This window comes from Sceloporus undulatus, chromosome 6, assembly GCF_019175285.1.
Source record: "Sceloporus undulatus isolate JIND9_A2432 ecotype Alabama chromosome 6, SceUnd_v1.1, whole genome shotgun sequence".
NCBI lineage: Eukaryota > Metazoa > Chordata > Lepidosauria > Squamata > Phrynosomatidae > Sceloporus > Sceloporus undulatus.
Window position 1 is genome coordinate 66,461,840 of NC_056527.1, and position 23,967 is coordinate 66,485,806.

Consider the following 23,967-nt stretch of genomic DNA (forward strand, 5'->3'; position numbering starts at 1 on the left):
TAGTACTTTGCATGACGATTAGCTGAAGCCAACGGGACTCCTCTGAAACTACTGTGGAATATTGTAACTGCTGCCATAAATTAAACTACTTCAAGCAGCGTGTTGCATCAGCAAGGAAGGTTTCTTTACTGTGGCGGGTTACATGTTGTTTTCAATTCTACCAACTGTGCAACTGTTTTGTATTAATTCTCCAACAAAGCTGACTATCAAGTCATGCTTTTATATTACATAGTTCAATCTCAGCTTCATGACTAGAAATTATTTCTCTACAGTGGGCTTAATTATTTCTTAATTCGAGCAATAATACTACTGAAAAGAGCAAGCAATTGAACTTTAAGAATAACTGATGAAACGTGTACTTCTCATTCCTCTCCAATATGTATGTCAAATCGATAGTAATAGTGCTAATGAGAGCGATGCCTCTGGAATATATATGTAATCTCTTTGGTTTTCATATTTTGTAAGCAACATGTTTAAATGTTAAGGGTTTAATAAATGGATTCATCTTTGTCACAGCTGTTCATATTTTTTCCAGAACTATATGATGAAGAGTTAGTAGCTTTAATTGACAAGAACTTCCAAGAAATTTTGAGATTCTACTAAAGCTTTGATTTAATAATAATAATAATTTGTTTTATTTATATACCGCTATTCCAAAGATCATAGCGGTGAACAGCAAGTAAGCTAATTAGCAAGTAAGCTAATTTGCCCCCAACAGTCTGGGTACTCATTTTAGCGACCTCGGAAGGATGCTAGCCTGAGTCGAGCTTGGGCCCTTTTGCTGGTCTTGAACTCGCAACCTTGTGGTTTCGAGTGAATGGCTGCAGTACAGGCATTTACCCACTGCGCCACCATCTAATATCATCTATCATTAGTCTAATATCATCCTGAGAGTGGATAGGGATGTTTGTGCATATGTACAAACAAGCAGTTTGTAAATCATTGGTATGTCAGTGGTCCCTTGTTGAGCAAGAGTTATTCATATGGAAGCCTACTCTTTCTGGGATGTTCTTTATAACCTACTAATCTGCAATGCTACCTATTATTATTATTATTATTATTATTATTATTATTATTATTACTATTATTATTATTTCTTAACCACCTCTCCTCAAGGTGAGGCACACCATAGATTAAAATAATTTGTACGTGTCCAATCAAAACACATAAGCCTAGGACACATTAAAACCTTCCCACATAAAATTTAAAATATACCCATTTGCATTTTGTTTATGCATTTGACTTTAATGGTGGACAAGGTGAAGAAATAGTTTAAGTAATATGCAAGACCTTATATAAATCTATAAATGCATAATAAGTGGGAGGTTATATTTTATAATATAGCGATAAAAACGATTGCTGTGTGCAACAAAAGTTGTCCTATTTTATAGATTTAATTATAGTAATAAGAGTCATAAGACATGTATCTTGTTTGCTTTAATAATTGAGCTGAATTAACCGAGAAAATATAAAATGCAGCCTTATGGTAAGATTTTGCCATATGTGTACATTGCCAAGATTGTGACCAGATGATACACGGTATACAGTGGTGCCTCGGGTTACGAAATTAATTCGTAACGCGGCCGCTTTCGTAACCCGAAAAGCCTTCGTAAGCCGAATTGCCATAGGCGCTAATGGGGAAAAGCTGCGATTCCGTGCGAAAAAGCCGAAAAAAGCACCAAAAGTTTTTTCGTAACCCGAAAAAACATTCGTAACCCGAAACAATAATTCCCTATGGGATTTTTTCGTATCCCGAAAATTTCGTAACCTGGGTATTTCGTATCCCGAGGTACCACTGTATTTATCAGTTTTATTCCAGATCAAGGAAAATACTGTTTAATTTAAGGATAGAAAATCGAAAATGAAATCCATTACAATGAATAACAAAACCCCAAACAGTTTTGAGCTTTGGAAGTAACAGCTCTAGTAAAACAGTTTGGACTAATTTTCATTGGTATAATTAATACCAATTTCACAACTCTCATTCTGAAAGATTTAACTAATAGAGAAAACATAAGGTTATCTTGGTTGGCAAAAATATGAATAGTTAAAATGGCTATAAATTCAAATGTTCTGTTCTAATTCATGCCTTAGAACCAGATTACAGTGGTGCCTCGGGTTACGAAATTAATTCGTTCCGCCGCCGCTTTCGTAACCCGAAAAGCCTTCGCAAGCCGAAATGCCATAGGCGCTAATGGGGAAAAGCCGCGATTTCGTGCGAAAAAGCCGAAAAAAGCACCAAAATTTTTTTCGTAACCCGAAAAAACATTCGTAACCCGGAACAATTATTTCCTATGGGATTTTTTCGTATCCCGGAAATTTCGTAACCTGGGTATTTCGTATCCCGGGGTACCACTGTACAAGGAACTAAAGGTTGGCAACGCTTTACTCTTGTTTAGGCAGATAAATGCCTTAAAGTAGAAACTTCCTACCATGCATCCTTGCTCTGTCTCTTGTCCCCACTTCTCAAGCTCACTTAAATCTATAAGTTTAGAATCAGCTCATTATCATTAAAGAATTAAATAGAAGATTTTCAAGAAAACATCTAAACATGTCCACATGTGTGCCATGTTTAAAATCCCAAGAGATAAAAATTTAAAAAGTCTTTTTGAACTGCAGGTGATGGGAATAGACAGCAGGGCTCAGTTACTATCCTTAATTTCCCATATACATGCACACACACACACACACTTCATTTTTTTACACAGTAATGCTCCCATGCCACAAATCAGGAGTGCAAAGCATGCCCTGCAGGCTGCATGCAATCTATATGCTCTGATGGGTTTTCCAGCACTATGGAGCAGTTTTTAGAGGACAGGTACAAGTGGTCATTTGTAGGAGAGAGGAATTCCCTCACACTTTTGCTGGAAAAAAGTGATCTGTCAGCAAAACTGTCCTTTGTGGTCTGACTAGAGTATTTAAACGTGGAAAAATAATACTTGAGCATCTTCTGGCCTATTATCACCCCTGCTATGCTTGACTTTTGAGCCATTGGGGGATGCAGCAATGTAAAATACAAAAAACATTGCATATTTTGAGACAATCATCTAGACTGTTCCTTTCACATGAGGATATAAGTAATACAAACTGCAGTTTTATACATCTTGTCCAGCAGCATTCTTCACAGAAGAGGGGTACACTGGAATATTTTGGCCGTTGCAGAGTTGCAGCGTGACTTCCTTCAGACACCAACTGTCATAAATAGACATGTTAAGACATTTAGTGGCTACAGAAAGACAGGACCAGAAAGCCAATGATTAAGTTTATAACTTAGAATAGGATCAGTACTGAAGCTTTACGATGCCGACATTACAATGGGTTGAATCGAGGTGTATCATGAAGATTTTCAGGAGATGTTTCCTATTCTGACAATGAAATGAGTTCGCTTTCTTACTTCTAACTGCTTAAGTTAGTCTTCTAAGATTATGAAAATGTTTAGAACATAGCATTGGTTTTTGCTGCAATCTTGTTGGGTCCGTATGTCTGTAAGTGGACTTAGATGTCCAGGAACTACAATTGTGCAGTTCTGAAATGACCGTATCTAGTAGGGGGCTGCTGATATATTACTGCATAGCACAGCCAGCAGAGTGTCCAATGCGCATTGATGCCTAACTGCTCTTCAATGTACATTGCATTGTATACTGCATTGCATACTGGGCATCAGGCACTCTTGCCAATGTCCTGTTATGCATCTTCACAATTCAGTAACCAGATTTCTTACCGCCTCTTCTACTTATGTAAATATCCACAAAGTTACATTATGTAAAAGAATCATATAGAATTCCAGTGGTTATTTTAAAATTCTCTTAATTCTATTTGGGGAACACAACACCTGAGTACTTTGAAAGGTTGTTGTTGTATCCCTTCAAGTAATTTCCAACTTATAGCAACCCTAAGGCAGACCTATCATGGCATTTCCTTGGCAGGATTTGTTCAGGGGAGGTTAGGCATTGCCTTCCCAAGAGGTTGAGAGCATGTGACTTGCCCAAGGTCACCCAATGGGTTTCATGGCTGAGCCGGGAATTGAACCCTGGATTCCATAGTCCAACACTAAAACCACTGCTCCATACTAGTTTTCTACTATTTCTCCAAATGATAGACACTACCTTAGCAAATGATGCAATTTGGGTATAGATCACCTGAAACCTGAGCCTGATTTAAGCATGCAGATCATATGAATAGTTGCTTGCAGTCCAACTGCTTGTACATCAGTCAGCTGGAACTGGCTTCACAAACAGCTGTACAATGCGGAAGAGCACCTAAATACTGCTGCATGTGTCAACTGAGCTCAAATGTAGGAGATGATCAGATTACAAAGAAGCACCTGGAGTTGTTACACACAATAAATGATGTTATTAAGAATCCACAAAGGTAGCATTTTGCATGACGTCTCTTAATCTGTTATTTCATGCACTTCCAAAGACCATAATGATCAAGACAAGTCTAAGCATTTTTTCCCCCAAGGATAGTCTTTGCTTTCTGTATACTTACTTGTTAAGGGAGAAATCTTTTTCTGAGCTGACTTGAAGATATCCAGCTGCCTTTGTTCCGGACACAGGTATCTTTAGCTGCAAATTCAAAAGCAAAGTTTTTCTGCCGAATGTTTGTTAAAATTATCCTTTTGGCATGGACCAGAAATCTCAGAACAGACTTAAGTATTCAAGATTTGAAATCCCAAATTATAATGTTAAGCTTGACCACCATAAAGTCCTGAAAATATACCGTACACAACTATGCATTCACACAATAATTCCTTATTAGACAAAACATAAACTTAAGTCTACTACAAAAAAATGAATGAATCCAGTGCAGGCATCCAACTCTGTTAGGCAGCTACTGGAAAGCCTACTTGTTCCAACAGAGTGTATCTGATAACTGAGATCTTCTCCCTCAGGAGGGGGAATCCTCCTCACAATCCCTAGAAGGCTTTGGAGGCATTTTTATGTGGAAAGAAAATTTCCTTTTAGTACAGTGGGTTGTTTTTATCTGCTGGGATTTGGTTCCACAGCCCTCTGTGGATAACAAAATCCATGGATGCTCAATTCCCATTAAATATAATGGCATGGCAAAATCGTATCCTTTCTATAAAATGGAAAATCAAGGTTTGCTATTTGGAATTTATATTTTTTTTAATGTTTTCAATCCGTGGATGCTTGAATCCGTGGATAAAAAATCCGTGGATCAGGAGGGCTGACTTTTAGTGCGCACTTACAAGTCTCTTTGCATATTGCAACACAAGTGTAAAAACTATTATCACTCTAGCCCAGTGTGGCAACATTTTGCAGCCCCAAACACTATGGATGAAGCCAGCTGCGCATTTATCATATGACAAGCAATGTTCATTTGCATTACAATGGGTACCATTCTTATTGCTCCATAAGGATACCATGGGAATGGTTCCCATGTTACTGCAGTAACATATGAGCAGGGCTTGACAAATACAGTATGTCTTGTAAGCTCATGCAGTCCAGTGAAACCAAAACTATGTACAGTATGTTGTTTCTCAAGTATTTAGATCCTAACTTGATAAAATATGCATTCAATTTAGCTAATACCCAATGAAATACTAGTTGTGCTCAGGGTACAGATGCTCATTCTCATGTGCCAGATCATCCAATTAACCAACACCAGATAAGTAACATGTGAAACTGCTTTATGCTGAGTCAGACCACTGACTCTTAAGCTCTTAAAACATCCTGCTCTTTGAGACCACCCAACCCTTTTAATGGGAGATACTAAACAATAAATCCAAGATCTTTTGAACATAAAATATACTATTATACAGGCCATCCCCAACACTGTTGCATTTCCATATGTATTCTGCTCCAAATCAGCCTTGCTGGATTGGACAAATGTTCTGATAGAGCCAACTCTCCCAAAGTTCAAAAACAAACTGGTGAAATATTTGCAGCAGGCTAGGCTCTGCTGCTGTCATTAAGGCAAGACTTAATTAAGTGCAGATACATTAACAGATAATTTGTAGGTTAAGTAGTAGTCTCCTAAGGGTTCTGGGGTTCCTAAATGTCTAACATGCAGCACAGTATCATCACTGTATGCAGGTACAGTAAATTACATGCTAAACTATCTGCACCATCTTATAAAAGCTTGCATCCTATCAAGCTCTGTGGTCAAGCTTTAACTTAGTGTCCTGGAAATCCCCCTCTCTTTTGTTTCCTCCCTACTCCACCCTCAGGTTTTAATCCATGGAGCTCTTACCTGAGCTTGTGATACATCCACGCAATTACTCTTGTCTGTCAGTCTGACGAAATGTACTTTGACAGGAGGAGCACCAAGTGCCTCCAGGGCTGCTGGGTCTTTATGAAGCTGTTCAAGAGCCTTCTGATAGTATTGTGTTCTTGCAAAACTCTCTGAGCCAGAAGAGAAAAGAGGGGAAAAGGCAGGAATGCGGAAACTGTGCAGTGGAAGTGATGAATATCGGGGGAAATAATATTGTTACATATTTAAATGATGCAGAATAGAGTCTGGTTGTTTTGACAGGTGGCACAGCCAAGAAAGTAAAGGAACTGTCTGCCCTTTCCATCTCTTTCTCTTCTACATATCCCCATGGAAGTTTCCTAGACATGTCAAAAGACGTTTCATGATCATCAAAGGCCAGTGTCCACTTGAATTTTAAATGAGGAGAACCTTTTTAAAATTAGATCTGCATGGACTCAGCTACTCAACTGGAAAGCAGCGCATCGGGGCCTCAGAGGCTGCCGCTGTGGCAGCTGAGGTCCGGATCCGGCGGGGAAAGGACTGGATACAGGCCGCCCCAAACAGGCGGTATGTAATGAGACATGGTTTCCAGACCCTTCACCATTTTGGTCACCCTCCTTTGGACATGCTCCAGTTTCTCAACATCTTTTTTGGATTGTGGTGCCCAGAACTGGACACAATATTCTAGGTGAGGCCTGACCAAAGCAGAATAGAGTGGCACTATTACTTCTTTTGATCTGGACACCATACTTCTATTGATGCAGCCTAAAATTACATTGGCTTTTTAGCTGCCTCATCACACTGTTGACTCATGTTCAACTTGTGGTCTACTTTCATAAGTAGTTTTCTTAAGCCAGGTGTCCTCCATCCTATATCTATGCATTTCGTCTTTATGCCCCAAGTGCAGTACCTTACATTTTTCTGTGTTGAATATCATTCTGTTTGCTTTGGCCCAGCCTTCCAGTTTATATGCATGATGTAAATAGAAACATTTTATACGTACATGCACAAGTGAATATGAGCCATAAGTTCCTCTCCCCTGTAGGACTTTTATAATGTGCGAGAAGGCTTCTACACATGATGAGGAAGGTGCACTGTGCCTCATGTTTTTAACAATCTGCCCCAAATCTGAGTGATTTGTCAGTATGCCAATGGAACAATATCAACATCTGACTTGGGGTTGCTGCTTCAGCTTCAATTGGGCATCAGTACGGCATTCTGCCTTTCACAAAGGATCACCCTTTCATAGGTATCAGCCTCCTGGGCTGGCAACAAAAATAGTAAACATGGCATTGTCTAGTTATCAGTATCGGAGCACAGCAGACCCTACAGTGACAATTGGAAGCCCAGTTTGATTTTTCAGTGCTATTTCCAGGCAAATGGGGATTATCAGACCATCTTCTCTCACTAGGGCCTAGGCTAACAAAAGCAAATGATAACAATAGCCTCTATTTATTTATTATATTAATTTGAATCCCACTTTTCTCCCAAAATTGGAAACCAAAGTGGCTTACCGTCTAAAAACGTACAATTAAAATTTGCAAAAGGGACAATTAAGGTATAATTTTTAGGAAATAAAATGCTAACTGCTCTCTGGAGGATAGCTTATTTAATTTTAACATGATGTTTTATAACTCCAGCACAAATTTAAGGTAAATTTTCTTAAATTCTTCACAAACATGTTGGTTTTCGAAATCAGATTCAGCTATGGTCTAATAAATGGTACAAAAGGAGAGGTTTTGGGGGCAATACATCTGTGGCTGGAGCACACATATAACCAAATAGACCTAAATGTTTATATGACAGGTAGGGATACTGCTTGTGCATACTCCTCCCTGTAAAAACAAAACAAAACCAAAAACCCAGTTTCCTACAGGTTGAAAACTAGACCTTCAAAGAGGAAAGTTCTATCTCAGTCTGGTTTTCTATTTGCAAGGAATTTTGCTGCTGTTGCTGCTAATGTTGCTCAAGCTCCAAGTGAAAATTCAAATATGTGCTCTGCAAACAAGTGACTTTAACATTCTGCCATTGCAATCTGGTAAATATTCAGGCCAGGTTTAAGGGATGGAACTTACTTTGCATGAAATAATACATAAGAGCGCTTCCTCCAGTAGATAAAAGTCCCAGATAAATAGCCATTTGCCGAAGTTTTCTCAAGGATGCTGGCATGTTTTATTCCCTAAGGGGAAAGAAGGAAAATAGTCTTATTGTATACGAATAGAACAAGGGAATTTTGCCAAAGTCCTTTCAATAATCCGGAAAAGAGAAGAAAATGATCTCTCCGGCATGGCAGGTTAATTTTGCAGCTTCTTGCATGTGCTGAATAATCAAAAAGAATATTATTCAGCCTTAAGAAGGGGGGCAGTGTAGTGTAGTGGTTTGAGCATTGGACTAGGACTCTAGAGATCAAGGTTTGATTCCCTGCTCAGCCATGGAAACCCACTGGGTGACCTTGGGCAAGTCACACACTCTCACCCCCAAAACACCCTTAAGATTGCCATAAGTCCAAAATGAATTGAAGGCACACAACAATTGGGGGGGGGGGAGGTTGATTTGCCTCAATCTGAAATGCTATGTTTACATAGTAAACATTATGGATAGATCTGGATGAGAGTGAATGAGGTTTGGTGTTGGACTAGGACTGTGGATGACCAGAGTTTGAATCCTGGCTCTGTCATGGAAAACCACTGGGTGAACTTGGGTAAGCCTTTCAACCTCAGAGGAAGGCTGCGACAAACTCATCTGAACAAAGCATGCCAAGAAAATCCCTTGATAGAGTCACTATATGTTAAAAACAAGTCGAAGTCACACAATGACAACGAATGAGGAAGCAGGACGAGACGCAACTTCATTACGATTAAAAACAGTGTTGCTAGATTTTGTAGGTCTCAACTACATAAACACAATAAGGGAACTGATAAAGAGGAAGATTTTGCAATGAACTTTCCCCCTCAACCTCTCAGTATTCTTCCCTGACCTATTTGTGTTAATCACATATTTGTTGTTTTGTTCTGATATTCACACAGATGAGAAACACACCACAGAAAATACAAGTCTTGGGCCTGTTACAGACTGCCAAAATAAAGCTGCTTCGGGTCTCTCTGGAGGTATGCTATTTAAATGATGCATGGGTCCTAAGAGTCCGGAGGTCGCGCCAAAGCCACACTCCATTCCTAAGCACTGGAGGCCAACTTTGGTGCAGCTTCCGGATTCTTAGGATGCATGCATCATTTAAACAGCATACCTCCAAAGAGACCCAAAGCAGCTTTATTTTGGCAGTCTGTAACAGGCCTAGATGGCATAAAATGTCACTAAACAGCCAACAGTAAAACGCTTTGTCTTATTTTTATTTTTGTCTTTCCTGTATCATCATTATCATTTACTGTACTGAAAATATCTCAATAGGATTTTCCTGTCCCTATTATATTATATTATATTATATTTTTATCCCATCTTTCTCCCAAAAAGGGACCCAAGATGGCTCACAATATAAAAACATATTAAAACAACATTTTTAAAAACAATTAAAATAGCCTAATTAAAACAGTAAAAAGTTTTTAAAAAAATTAAACATACAAAATTGGTGATGTTTTTATATCAGCTTTCTTCCAGTATTCTCAAGGAGGCATATTTGTACTGTGTAAAGAGGATCTTTGTGGGCTGTCAAGATTTCCATTTAATTTAGTGGTATGAATTTACAGTATCAAAGCATAGCCCTTTAAGTGTTGGTCTCTTTTAAAGGTGAATTTGCTTATACGCAGGCTGCTCAGAAAAATAGTAACCAGTGTTGCCAACAAGCCTCAATATTCCCTGGAATATGTTACCAAAATCCAAAATCTCCAGAATTCCCCAATATTTACCGGAATATTCCATCGAAATCCCCAGAAAGAAATTAATTAAATTCCCCGGAAATTGGCAACGCTGATAGTAACCAAATAGTAACAATCTGCAGGTAACTACTTTGTAAGCTGTCTGCTTCCATATGACAAATTTTACTATGCCATATGGTTTTATGAATTACAAACCACGTTTGCAGATACATGAAGTTTTTAAATCAGTTGACAAATGTATAAACATATCCTGGGGTGGCTAAATTAACTGTAAAGAAATAAGACAAATATACAAAGAAGCTCAGACCTTTACAGTTGCCATTCACAAAAAGTTAGGTGATAACACAGTCAGTGTGTATAATAGTGTTTTGAACACATGCTCCATTAGTTCTCGCAGGGCTTGGTTTGGAGACATCTCCAATGTAACATGTACCAAGGAAAGATGGCCAAGAAGCACCGGGTATTCAGAGGAACACAGCTAAAAGTCCTTCTGACGAGAACATGGTTGGTACAAAGGGATTACATGCTTATGAACATGTTTCAGACGTCTTCCAAGCCAGGTCTTACTTCACATGGTGAGTCATGTCTTCCGAGAGTGACGGGGACAAAGATAAAACACTAGCCCTAAAACCAGTTTCCATAATAACACTTAAACTGGGAACAAACCAGCACTCAACAATATTGCCAGGTAAAATGCCTCGCCCCTTCTGAGATGAAGTGGTGTGACCTTATACATCCTTTTCACTATGGCAACATTTCTTGAAGGAAATTAAAAGAGACAGTAAACATCTCTAACTAAAATGTAACTTCCTTTTGCAGGCAAGAGAAATCTGCAGATGAAGAAATCAAGGAAAACTTGAAAGACTATGCTGCAAGGGTAGAGTACCTACCAATTTCTGCATGCATATCCTGCAACCTCCATGCCTAGGTTTATTCTCTCTTCTACGCCATTCATTCTTTCCTATATATCCGGTCCACCCTTTAAGTCTCGACATTCCAAAAAGATTATGTCTTATCCATCCACCAATGCTGGGCAGGAATTATAAAACAATTTCCACAGGCAAAACAGAAGCAGAGAGGAATTAAATAATTAACAATACAAAAGATGTCCCTTTTGTACATAAATGAAGTACAAAATGTGTTATTCATACAAATAGGTAGTAGCAGTGGTGTCACTATAGGGGGGTGCGGCCCGTACCAGGTGACACCCTAAAATGGTGTGACAAATCTGCTCCTCAAACACCTACTTTGGGGCAGAAATGGGCTGTGCCATTCATCTGCTTCACATTAAAATGCTTTAAGAGATGGTGGGAGTGGGATGAAGCTCAATGGGAGGAAAAAGGAGAGGCCCCAGAATTTTTTAAAATGCAAATTTATTTATTTATTTATTTTAAAAAAATTAAAATTGTTGATTTTTAAAAAACACACATTATGTTTAAACTTTCTTTAAAAACATCACATTTTAACCAAATCTTCACTATGCATATGGAAACATATTTTGGTTGTGCATACGATGTTGTAATTTGAAGGTATCATTTTAATTTTGCTCGTTCTTTATGTCACAACTATTAGCATTACATTCAGTGTATGAATGTATGAATGTAATGCTAATAGACTGATGAATAGCATTAGTGCAAAAAGGCATTGCTAAAGATTCTGTATGGTGTGAAACAGGAGGAGGTCAATGGAGGGGCTGACACCATGAGTGACCGCACCGGGTGAAACCTACCCTAGGGATGCCACTGGGTGATAGCAAGACTTTTATACTCGAATAGGTTAAGAGGTGAAATGATAGCCTTGTTTAAATACTTGAAGGGCTGTCATATTGAAAAGGGAGCAAGATTGTTTTCTGCTGCTCCAGAGATTAGAACACAGAACAATGGATGCAGGAAAAGGGATTCCAGTTCAACATTAGGAGGAACTGCCTGACAGTAAGGGCTGTTCGACAGTGGAACACACTTCCTTGGAAAGTAGTAGAGACTCCCCCCTTGGAGGTCTTTAAACAGAGGCTGGATGGCCATCTGTCAATGGGGGTGCTTTGATTGACAGTTCCTGCATGGCAGGGGGGTTGGACTGAATGGCCCTTGTGGTCTCTTCCAATTCTATGATTCTATGAACATAATAATGGTGGAGGCTAAGGCACCTCTTACAAAGTGATGGGGACTTATATAGAGATTACTGCTATGCACTGAATATATGGGAGATCCTGGCCTCTAGTATTTCTAGTATTTCAGTAGCTTCAAATACATTTATATATGTCATTACTTCAGAGTTTATTAAAGTCCCCATGACATTCTTTCTGTACTCATAATTCATCACAGACTATTTCTTCAAATACTTTGGGAACATGTGTTCTGTATACTGTACTCCATACTTAGCTTACTTGCTAATTAGCTTACTTGCTGTTCACCGCTATGATCTTTGGAATAGCGGTATATAAATAAAACAATTATTATTATTATTATTATATCAGAGCCCAAAAGGATGAGACCGAAGCAGACCAGTGGAGGATAGGGGTGCTTGGAGATGTCTCATCCATAGGGCCGCCATGTGTCAAGGTCAATTGGAGGGCAGTTCATAACAAACAACAATATGGGAGGTAGAAACAACTCATTGTCATTCCCCAGGCTGTCTTGGTGTCTTCCGCAAGTGACACACCATTTGCATGTCTGATGTTGCTTGCTCAATCAGACATGAGACACAGATACAGATAGCTTTAAGACACCACCACTTCCCAGTGTGCTGTGACCTCAGGCACTTTCTCCGTTCCTTTCAAAACATTGACCCAGAAGTGCCACAAAACATTTGCTTCTCCTGCATCAAATCCAAGGTCCGCAGTTCACAAATATCTGCCGGGGGAATCAGTGATAGGTTGCTGAAAAACGGTAAAATATCACACCCTGGGGAGCATTACATGTTATTTCTATCAGTTCTACATACATCCCTGAACACAAGCAAAGCAATCTAAAGTTTCCTTAAAGCTGTACACTTTAGTGTAGGCAGAGTGTGGAAGGGATACTGAGATGGCAAGGAACTTCGGAGAGTTTAGTCCATGAGTAGCTTCCACTTCTACTGCTGAGGTGACTTGGAATGGAAACAATGGTGGTAGCGGGGAGTTAAAATAATAGAATTGGAAGAGACCCCAAAGACCATCCAGTCCAACCCCCTGCCATGCCGAAACTCACAATCAAAGCATCCCAGACAGATGGCCATCCAGCCTCTGTTTAAAGACCGCCACACTCTGACGCAGCATATTCCACTGTTGAACAGCTCTCACTGTCAGGAAGCTCTTCCTAATGTTGAGGTGGAATCTCTTTTCCTGTCATTTGAACCCAATGCTCCAGGTCCTATTCTCTGGAGCAGCAGAAAACAAGTTACTGGTTGTTGTTTTTGAAAACACCATGTCATTGGGCATCCCTGGGAAAATCTACTGCAGCTGCTCTGAAATGATAAAGGCTAGACACTATAATAATTGGATATATTATGCAAAACAAAAGTGTCATTACACTGCTGTTACTGCTATTAGAACACTGGAATTAAACCTTGTTGTCAGTGAATTACTATCTTCATGCATCTTCAGACAGGGCAAATAAAGCAAAACAGTCCAAAATAATGGACTAATAGGTTTGCTTGTCATCACTCGATATCTGTTTACTTCCATTTCAGCAGCCGGTAGCATCTCATTGCTACCACAAGAATTGTTCACATTTCCTGCCAGCCTTGCCACAAATAGACATTGGCCACACCAGCTAACATTATAAGGTCACAGTTTTCTACAGGGACTGGTCCAGAATCATGAAGCCATATTAACATAATCAGTCAATCTTTATTATGGTCTAGGACCAGCACAATAAAAGAAAAAGCACACAAAAAGATAAATTAAAAGAAACAAACAAGATAATGAATAAAACAAATTACACTTTCAAGCAGAGAAAGGTGAGTTCCTTAAATCATCTACTATGGGGAGTGTTCACCTTTATTTGCCTTGCATTTTTTCCCAACTGTTTTTTCCACTTGAATCATAACCAGCAGGAATGCCGTGATACCAAAACTTCAGGGAAATTAATGCAAGCATACAGTACAATAATAAAAAGTAGCATACTAAAATGTGTCAAAAGTACAATAAAACTGTATGCAATAAAGCAGCATGGTATATTATAGTATTCACTCCACACCACTCAGACTAACTACCACACAAAAACAGGTAAGAAAATAAACTTGTGTCACATAATTTTGCAACCCAATTTATTATCAACCACATACATTCAACTCAATATTTGTTGTGGTGCTGATGGTGTGCCTTCAAGTCATTTCTGATTTATTGTAACCCAAGACAAAACTATGGTGGTGTTTTCTGGGCTAGATTTGTCCAGATTGGGGTTGCCATTGTCTCCCCATAAGGCTGAGAGAGTGTGAGTTGCCCAGGGTTTCCCAGAAGATCTATGGCTAACGGTGACTCCCTTAGCCCTAGTCCAGCACTCCAAATATTAACCCAGTTATTTGAAGTGAGACCATAGTTCCTGTCTCAGTAATTGAAAATCCAATGTATTTGTCCATATTGATTAGATTGGAAATAGATTTAGTCATATTTAGATTTGGTCTATTCATTTTGATGAATCCCCTCTAAATATGACTCTGGCTTTAAACTTCCTCATGTCATGGACAGCTAAAGCATCATTATCATCATCACCATCTTCCCTTCTTCATAACCTTTCAGGAGTCCCAACCTTGCTACTTCCATATTAATAACTGTATAGGCTGGGCACAGGGGAATAAGTGCGAGACCAAAAAGATTGATGGCACAGTGGTTAAATGCCTGTACTACAGCCATTCACAGCCACAAGGTTGTGAGTTTGATCCCAGGGACTCCAGGGTTGACTCAGCCTGGCAACTTTCCATAGGTCACCAAACTGAGTAGTACCCACTTTGTTGGGGACAATTAGCTTACACATTATAAACTGCTTAGGGACTGCTTAAGTGCACTAAGTGGCATAGAAATGTACTTGCTATTGCTATTACTTGCTATTGCCTAAAGTTATTAACTGAGAAGAGTTTTGAATCAGGCTCTGAAAACCCCAGGTTCATGCTCTTAACTATAGTGCAACATTTGCTCTGCACTTAGACCAGTTATGAAGAGCCGGTAATTAGAAGGTGTCAAAGATTGGCTAACACTGCGATGATCACTGCTAGTACTGGGGCATTTTAAAAGACTTTTAGGGGCTCTACAGATGGGTGGCATGCAGCAGCCCCTTTACTAGCTGGATCAGGACTGCGGCGACCTCACTCCGGCTTCTGGAGAGCGCAAAAAGGAGCCACAAAAAGTGATTCCTTTTTGCGCCCTCCAAGGGGTATCATAGCTGCGGCAGCATAGCTTTATGATGCCCCTTTGGTGCTACATCATGTGGATACAGCACTGGAGGGGCATCATGATGGCGACCACCATGTAGCCCAGCGCACACCAAAATGGTGCCCTAAGGGCAGGGTTAGAGCATCCAGCGTACGGACGCTGCATTCTAACTTTGCCCACAGGCCGGCACAAAGTGCCAGTCTGTATAGGCCCTTAGTTATTTAAACTACATCAGGAACAGGCATCCAAATATTCAATATTTATTATTTTAATATCCTACTTCACATACTCTTTATTGATATATTTATATCCTACCTTTCCTCCAAGGAGCTTAAGGCTGCACATGATTGTGCACTCACCACACCACACTTCAGTCTAGCAACAAGCCTGTGCAGCAGAGGTTAGGCTGACAGACAGTAACTTATGCCAGCTGCCCCAGGGAGTAACGAATGAGGATTTGAGCCGGTGTCTCCTTAGTCCTGGCCTAATAACTGCAGACCTGGTATACATGGTGTATATGTGTGGTTTGTTTTTGTGTGTTTTTTTTCCACAGAAGACTTAATTTACTCAAAGAGTTTCCATTTCAGTTGTGTGTTCTTATGCATATAGCTAAAGGGCAAAGTAAAACCAATTGTTTACTCTCTTTTAAAAAAAAAGTTGGCATCATACACTCGAAAGCAGGCAGATGCCTCAAAGTCAAATACGGGACATCAATGCATCTTTTGGATTCAGCTGAAGCATATAAAAAGCCCTTCTTGGCTTTGCTCCGATGATTCCCGACACTGTCAAACTCTCTCCAGTGAACCATGGCCTTGCAGCCAACTTGACAGCAAATATTGTTCTACATTTATTAATACGCTTGGTGCTGATTGTGGAATGACATGTTTTTTGAAGCTCAGGTCCCAGCTGTCCTCAGCTCTCCCTACAAAAACCATGTCAGATAATTGCCCCGGTTTCTCTGTTGATAATACATACATAAATATGTGTTTTCAACATGCTGCTGTCATATCTTTTTTGAACTCAACCTCAACATTGCCAAGTGGTTTGAAGTCCCATTTCCTTGTGGTTTTTTCCCCCTTTCTGCTCCTCCTTATAATGAAAACCCTGCCCTGCCAGAAACTTGCATCAACAAAACAGGTTAGTCACATTCAGAAGTTGTTCTTCCCTAGTTCTCCTCTTTGAATTTAGATGCTTGTTCCTCCTTTCACCCCATCGCACACCCTTAGACTTCTTTTTTAAGTCAATGGGTTGTTTTTACTTATTAATAATGGATCTACTGTGTCTGAACCAAAAACCTTTAGTTAACAGGCAAAGAAAAGAAAATCAATAAAGGAAAGCATTTGGCAGCTCAGTACACAGGAAATTTATTTGCATTCTCAGGTTCAGATCAATAATCTTCTTTCCTCCACTGCTTCAACAGGAAATTATAACCTTTGTGAATATAATCTGGAAAGTCATCTTCTCCAGTAATTCTGCACATTTCCCCTCCCCTTTGGAAAATAAAACATTCTGGTGTTGGTTTAGTTTAAAGAGATTTTATTTTCTGTCCCACTAAATATCCATTTCTGCCTTCTTGGCAGCAGGTCGGTACTTGTCATGCAGGCAGTTCTGCATATATTCATTGCAAACAAGGATACTTCAGGGCTGTCATCGCCATATGGGAGATAGAGCACTCGCTCCTCATAAACAATTTCCTGTAACTCCTGACTCCGCAAATTGGCTCTCTCACTGTTTCTCCCCAGGTAACCCTCTTTCCATATTAACAGCAAAAAAATAACAACAACAACACTCTTGTTTAACAAATCTTGTGTACGTACAAACATTTCAGAGCAAATGGGCATAAAACAGATTGTTCGTCATATTTCTTTTTTTAAACAAAAGTATATATACAAGCTACTTAGACGAAGGAAGAGAAACAAAAATTTGAACTAATTATACTTCTTAATCATTACTCCCCCGCTCCCATTGTCATACATTTTTACCTGATCTTACTTACTAAAATTCAGGGCCCTAGTATAGTCAATAATAATAATAATAATAATAATAATAATAATAATAATAATAATAATAATATATTTATATCCCACCCCATCTTCACTCAGGCAATCGGGGTGGCCTTATAACATTAATTAACATTATACAAATCATATCCCCCCAAAACCCCTCCTTTAAAATAGAATTAAACACTTTACAATTAAAACTTTTTTAAAAAGATCAGTAACAGTTAAAACAATAAATAAAAACAAACAAACAACAATGGACAGGTAAATAGCAACAGGATCGGTCTATTACTTTCTCTCTTTGGTGGCCAGATGTCTATTCAGGAAAGGCCTGCCAGAAGAGATCCGTATGAACAGCTTTTTAAAGGTTGTCTAAGGTGGTTATATGAGGGATCTCACCCGGCAGGCCATTCCATAGTCTGGGAGCAATAGCCGAAAATGTCCTCTGGGCAGTTGTAGATAATCTGGTTTTTATTGGTTGTAGCAGATTTCTCCCAGAGGACCTAAGTGTGAGGGGTGGATTATATGGAAGGAGGCAGTACCAAAGACATTTTGGACCCAAGCCATTTAGGGCTTTAAAGGTAATAACCAACACCTTGTACTGAGGCCGAAAACTGATGGGCAGCCAGTGAAGAGATCTTAAAATTGGTGTACTATGGTCTCTACTAGATGTACCCGAGACCAGTCTGGCTGCCATATTCTGTACGAGTTGAAGTTTCCGGACCAAGCATAAGGGTAGCCCCATGGAGAGTGCATTACAGAAATCCAGACGTGAGGTTACCGGCGCATGTACTACAGTTTCAAGATCCCTGATTTCACAGTATTTTCTTCCCTAAGCACCTCACTTTTCAAAGCAGTATGAAGTTCCAGGGCAGCCTTTCAAGGGAATGACCTCCTTTGCAGTAAGCATTATGGTTCATATATATGATAGGTCAGGAGTGTGTCATTAGAGGCTAGTCATATGAATTTAAATGTAAGTTTATGCAAACTGCACACAGGAAAGCATCCAAGCATTCAGAATAACAATGCTAACATTTAGAGCAGAACTTTGGGCCACTGTGGGCCTCTAGATGTTTTTGGCCTACAAATCTGCATAAGTCCTAGTCTTGAGTACAGGTGGGCACCTTTGCACTCCCGAGGGCCACATGAGGCAATGAGCAGTGAATAGAGGGCTGTACTCTCACAGGCAGACATGCGTAGACACTCCTACATAATCTTCTCCCAGCACAACTGCGGCAGCAGAAGACTCATGAAGGGGAATTTGTGGGTTGGGGTGGTTGAAAGACAAGGCATCCATGGCAGACACATAGGAAGCCCTTGAGCACATGGACCATATACTGCCGACACGTTCTACACATTCTCCCCCCCCCCCCCTCAATCTTCTGCTATTTGAGCCAAAAACTCTTCTGCCAGAGGCTACAACTGAAGCCTGTTGGCAGATTGAACTGTACTCACCTTTGATAGCAGGTGAAGGAGAATCACATTTTAAATGCTCCCTCTGCACAAAGAAAACCTGTGAAATGCATACAGTTCGAAGAAACCTAGCACCCAATTCATTCACAGTGTGAACGAGTCTGAAAGGAAACAAAACTGCCTCCATGCATATTCCTGAGCCAAGTCTGAGAATTCTGATGCTAATGCTGAAGAAGCATCACTGTAGCTTGATGTTAATGGATAGGGAGTACAGTGTCCCCTTGGTATCCACTGGGGTTTGGTTTCAGGACACCAAAATGTATGGATGCTCAAGTCCCATTATATAAAATGGCGCAGTAAAACTGCATCCCTTATATAAAATGGCAAAAAAGCTTTTGGAATGTATGTATTTTCAAAAGTATTTTCAAGCCATGGATGGTTGAATCCGTGGATTAAAAATCCATGTATAAGGAGGGTTGACTGTACTATGACACACAGCTGGGTAAGCCTCAGCAGCTCACCACGTTACAGCTGAGAAGAATCTCTGTCTCTGGAAAACATGTTTATCGTTTTAGAAGTCCTTTCCATTGAACAAATATCCTGTCACAAGATTAATTTGATTAATTAATTGTCCATCGTAGCTGCACTGATCTCCAGTGTGTTTGGTTGGCGCAATGCTATCTCTTTCATCCTGTTAGTTTACAGAACTCCAGGTGCACTCCCAAAGTGTGCTGTGCCAAAAAGAAAGGAAGAGAAAACACTAGAGTTTGGGTGGGGTTTGAAAGACATTACTACTGCTCTCCTTTCCCTCATGTCTTCTTCTGTGGCAACTGCTCCTGACCTAGAGCACCTTCTTTTGCCAACAGGGCTGCCAACTTTTTATTTACCCCAAGCCTTTAACCAGCAGCTTGCACGCACTGGCAAGTGTCAAACACCTCTGTACTAGATAAAGGTTTTGTCTGTTGTTTTGCAGCACACTGCTTAACGAAAAAGGTGCAGGACAGTGTGTGTTTGGTTTGTTTTGTTGCTAAAATGACAACCTTATAGTTGCCCAACAACTAGAAGTGTTCTTTCTTTACAACCTTTGGAAGCCTTACTCTATCCAAAGTGTTCAGCTTACAGATTTTGAAACATACTCCACAGCATTCAATTCCCTTCACTTCCAGTGAAAGGAATGAAATGTCCTTTCCAGTTCCCCTGAAATGAAAACAGTTCTCAGCTGCCCATCGAAGAACTATTAATAGTAGAAAATTCTTATTAGCAAGACAAAAGGTGGCATGATATCCTGACATCATTTCTTTCAGAGCAAGTCCAAAGACTAATTGAAACTCCAGCAAATGTGGTTTGGGAATCATTGCCTAGCTAGGTATTTTTCCTTTCTACAGGAGAGAGACAAAAAAGCCAATTCCATAAAGTAGATGAGGTGTTAAATAAGTAACTTCACAGATGTGGCATGATTGTAAGATATTAAAAAGCCATGAAGTGGCTTTTGAAGATGACATAGTATGGAGAAACAGCTCCTGTCCTACCTAGTACTGAACAAAGTTACATCTTGATGTGGTGGAGGGTGTGTACTGTGACTAATGCTCTTCAATTGGGCCGGACGAGGAACATCAACTTAAGATGATTTTTTAGAAGGCAATTCATGAAGACTTTTGCCAGGGCTTGCTTCTTAACACTGTGCTTTTTTATGGCATGTGTAAACTAGTAGTAATTTTTTTAAAGCGCTGATAAGCCTGAAGCATCCCTGTGTTTTGAAATAAAAATATTCTGCTGTTTCATTTACCGTTTAAAACCTTTCCTAAGACACAAGTGCACTTTCTTCTCCTGTGAATTATGTTTACAAGCAAGAAAATGGAATACCATTCCACAAAGGGAAAAGAGAAGGGTTGAAAACAGAAGCGGAAACTGGAGGGCAAGAGAGTTACAGTGGTTCAAATATACAAAATTAGATCAAGTACTTAATGTGGCTTCAGATTAAAAACATTTGACTCAGTTCTCTTGTTACAATGGGAGATTCCCTCCTTTAACAGCAAACATGGGTTATGGTTTAGGTGAAATTTCATTCAGTAATAAGAACTCCACGGTTGGATTAACAGCTAAACTGTTGTTTTGTGGGCAGGATGGACCAGGTTTATCATCTAAAATAGGAGGCAGGAGAAACACCTGTTTGTGTATTGTTTGCAATTATTGTGTAACAGAATAAGTCAGGTGTGAATAAAACATGGCCTGGGAGTCAAAGCCAGCTGGCAAAGCATTTTTCTTTTAGCTGACTGCCTACCATTTTGATAGGAATCAGGAGTAAAACAAGGGATAACCCCTTGATGGAAGAGTTGTATCTCTATGTACGAAAAGGACATGTCACCTCTCCAGAAAGTGTGCCCCATAGAACCTAATAAGATCCACTGGGAACTGAGCCTCTTTGCTATTAGCCTTTCGAGTAGTCTCTATTTTTTTAAAAAGGGACAAAATCACAAATTGCTTAAATTAAAGATTACTATCACATTCTTCAGCAATTTGCAGTCCTCTTACAGTTCTTCTTAAATGTATCTCTTCTTTCATATTCATAAAATAAGGGTTTATATAACCTGTGGATTCTTTGCGTGCAACTTCAAGTGTTTGGTTTTACCTGTGTGGTGTGGAAAGAACCTATGCTATAGTGGCCCCTTCAGCATGAAGTGGCCTTCAGAGTACACTTAATACAAAGTCAAGATAAACTGTAAGCCTCAGTTCCCAAGTCACAATACAAGTTTTTTTCCCCATTGTTTTGAAAACACAGGGCACAATTAGATGAAAACAACCACATGGAACCAACATTACATGAAAGTCAGCATTCATTAGGGCATGTTTGCACATGCACTATTATCACAGACTCCTTGCAGCCATCAAGGACTGCTTTGAATGAACAACCAAGAACCATAAGCCACTAAGACATTGAATGGTATGTTCACATAGGTAAACTGTTCAACTGCTGAACCAATAAAAAGGCCTTTATTTGGATCATCTGGAATCCTCCAGTTCTCTCTGAACTCATGTAAGCAATGAGCTGTATAGCAAGTATTGGTCAGCTTCACAATCTGCTTTGGACTTCTCATAATGGTGAAGATAACTGGTTATTTAGATAAAGCTTTTACTTAGGGCCCGAACAGACAGGCCAAAATAAAGCTGCTTTGGGTCACTTTGGAGGTATGCTGTTTAAACGCTGCATGCATACTAAGAGGCCGGAAGCTGCGACAAAACCATGCTCCAGTCCTAAGGACTGGAGTGCAGCTTTGGTGCAGCTTCTGGCCTCTTAAGATGCATGTGTCATTTAAACAGCATATCTCCAAAGTGACCCGAAACAGCTTTATTTTGGCCTGTCTGTTCGGGCACTTTGTTTCCTTACTATTCTCTTTCCATGCCTTCTTCTTCTTTAAACCATGGGAAAACTTAATCCAAAGGCGTTAGTCTTAAATTAACTAGGATGATAGCTGCATAATGATGGCATCATTTTATCATACCTGGCTATGGGATATTTTTCACATTAATGCTGACTTAATCCATTTTCTTCTGGGAGAAAGGCTATTAACAGAATGCAAAGTGAACGCACAGGCAGAACGAACAAAATAATCTAACAGTTTGGAATAGGATACAAACTAAGTGGAAAGGAAAAGGGGCAAAGAAATAACAAGAGATGAATAAACATGGTTTGAGAGGCATATGAGAGGGTTGAGGATAATATAAAAAATGTTTTCTCTGCTTAGCACACTGCTTCGAATGGGCAAGTTGAGTCATGACATAGTGCCTGCACTTCACTTGAGGGGAAATGAACTACTGAACACACTGTCGCTGAGAAGAATTCCAGTGGCAAAGAATTTAATCATTCCCAAAGAAGGATTATACTTCGGTTTAAAATAATATTAAACATTGCAGCTGCTTATGCCAAACCCCATTTCCATCCGCCATCATTCTGCTCTTACATTTCCACTTGATGACTGGTCAGCCTCCCTCACTTTCACCTCTCTTAGGAGCCCTGGAGTCTAGCCTCAGAATACCTATTCTATAGGAATTGTTTTAATTTTAAAGTATGCCATATGGGCACATTTAATTGGATTTAATTTGGGCACATGTAGGAAGAGCCTCAATTTATAATCCATCATCTACAAGGATAATTTAGGTTTTTAAGGAACTAAGTGGCCAAGGTGATTACTGATCATGGACAGAAATAATTTATTTTATGCCAAGAGGATGTTTTAATTAACCCCACATAGATAATAGCAAAAAAAATACCTGATTTCTTTTTCATTAACCACTTATTTACAAAGGTGAGAATCAAAATGGGGAATTTTGATGGGAAGAAAAGGCCAGCAAGCAACTTCATTGCTTTAAAATGGCTTAATATTTCAATTAAATCTATTAACTGACTGACTAGGACAAGAGTGGAGGATTCATCAGCAAAAAATTATTTACATCAGCTGGCAGATGTTAAATTAAGTTTCATGTTTTCAAAGCCAAACCAACTCATTCTCATTACTCTGTGCAGAGAAGAATTAAAATGAAGCTCAAAGCCTTGAGAAGGAGGAATGAAGTGTTAACTCAGGCCCCATATAGACAGGCCAAAATAAAGTTGCTTCGGGTCACATTGGAGGTATGCTGTTTAAATGATACATGCATAGTAAGAATCTGGAAGCCATGCCAAAGCCATGATCCAGTCCTAAGGATTAGAGCACAGCCTTGGCACAGCTTCTGGACTCTTAGTACGCATGCATCATTTAAACAGCATACCTCCAAAGTGACCTGAAGCAGCTTTATTTTGGCATGTCTGTATGGGGCCAGAGAAACCGAGTCCAGTGCATCTGAAGAACTGGGCACGTGTCGTCAATAAAAAGCATTTATTTCTTCCTCCGTTAAATAATGAAAAACATGTTAAAGAACCATGTTTCTTACATCGAGAATTTGTATGGCATTCCCCATAACCTGTTTGGTGGCTCATTGCAACCAGAATGCAAATATTTAAAGTGTGGTGCAGTGTTAGCTAACAAAACAATACCAGCTGTCAGGATAATTCAGTCTGCAGTGCAGTGTGTACCAACAACAGAGCTCCACAAATGAAAATAATGCAAAGTATAACATCATACCACTCATTACTTCTCAATACAAAAATAACTAGTGGAATAGAACA

At 39.5% G+C, this 23,967-nt stretch overlaps 1 protein-coding gene across 1 annotated transcript in view; it reads right to left on the reverse strand.

Moving 5' to 3' along the window:
* Positions 1 to 2,364: 2,364 nt before the first annotated feature.
* The window catches only part of LOC121935129 (cytochrome c oxidase assembly factor 1 homolog), a 33,688-nt gene continuing 12,085 nt past the window's right edge, over positions 2,365 to 23,967 (reverse strand). Inside the window, exons 3-6 of the mRNA XM_042476293.1 lie at positions 8,292 to 8,395; positions 6,217 to 6,368; positions 4,492 to 4,568; positions 2,365 to 3,192 (exon numbers count right to left, since the gene is read on the reverse strand). Of these exons, the coding sequence (XP_042332227.1) occupies positions 3,096 to 3,192; positions 4,492 to 4,568; positions 6,217 to 6,368; positions 8,292 to 8,385 (420 nt within the window). The 5' untranslated portion in view covers positions 8,386 to 8,395 and the 3' untranslated portion in view covers positions 2,365 to 3,095. The remainder of the gene's footprint in view (positions 3,193 to 4,491; positions 4,569 to 6,216; positions 6,369 to 8,291; positions 8,396 to 23,967) is intronic.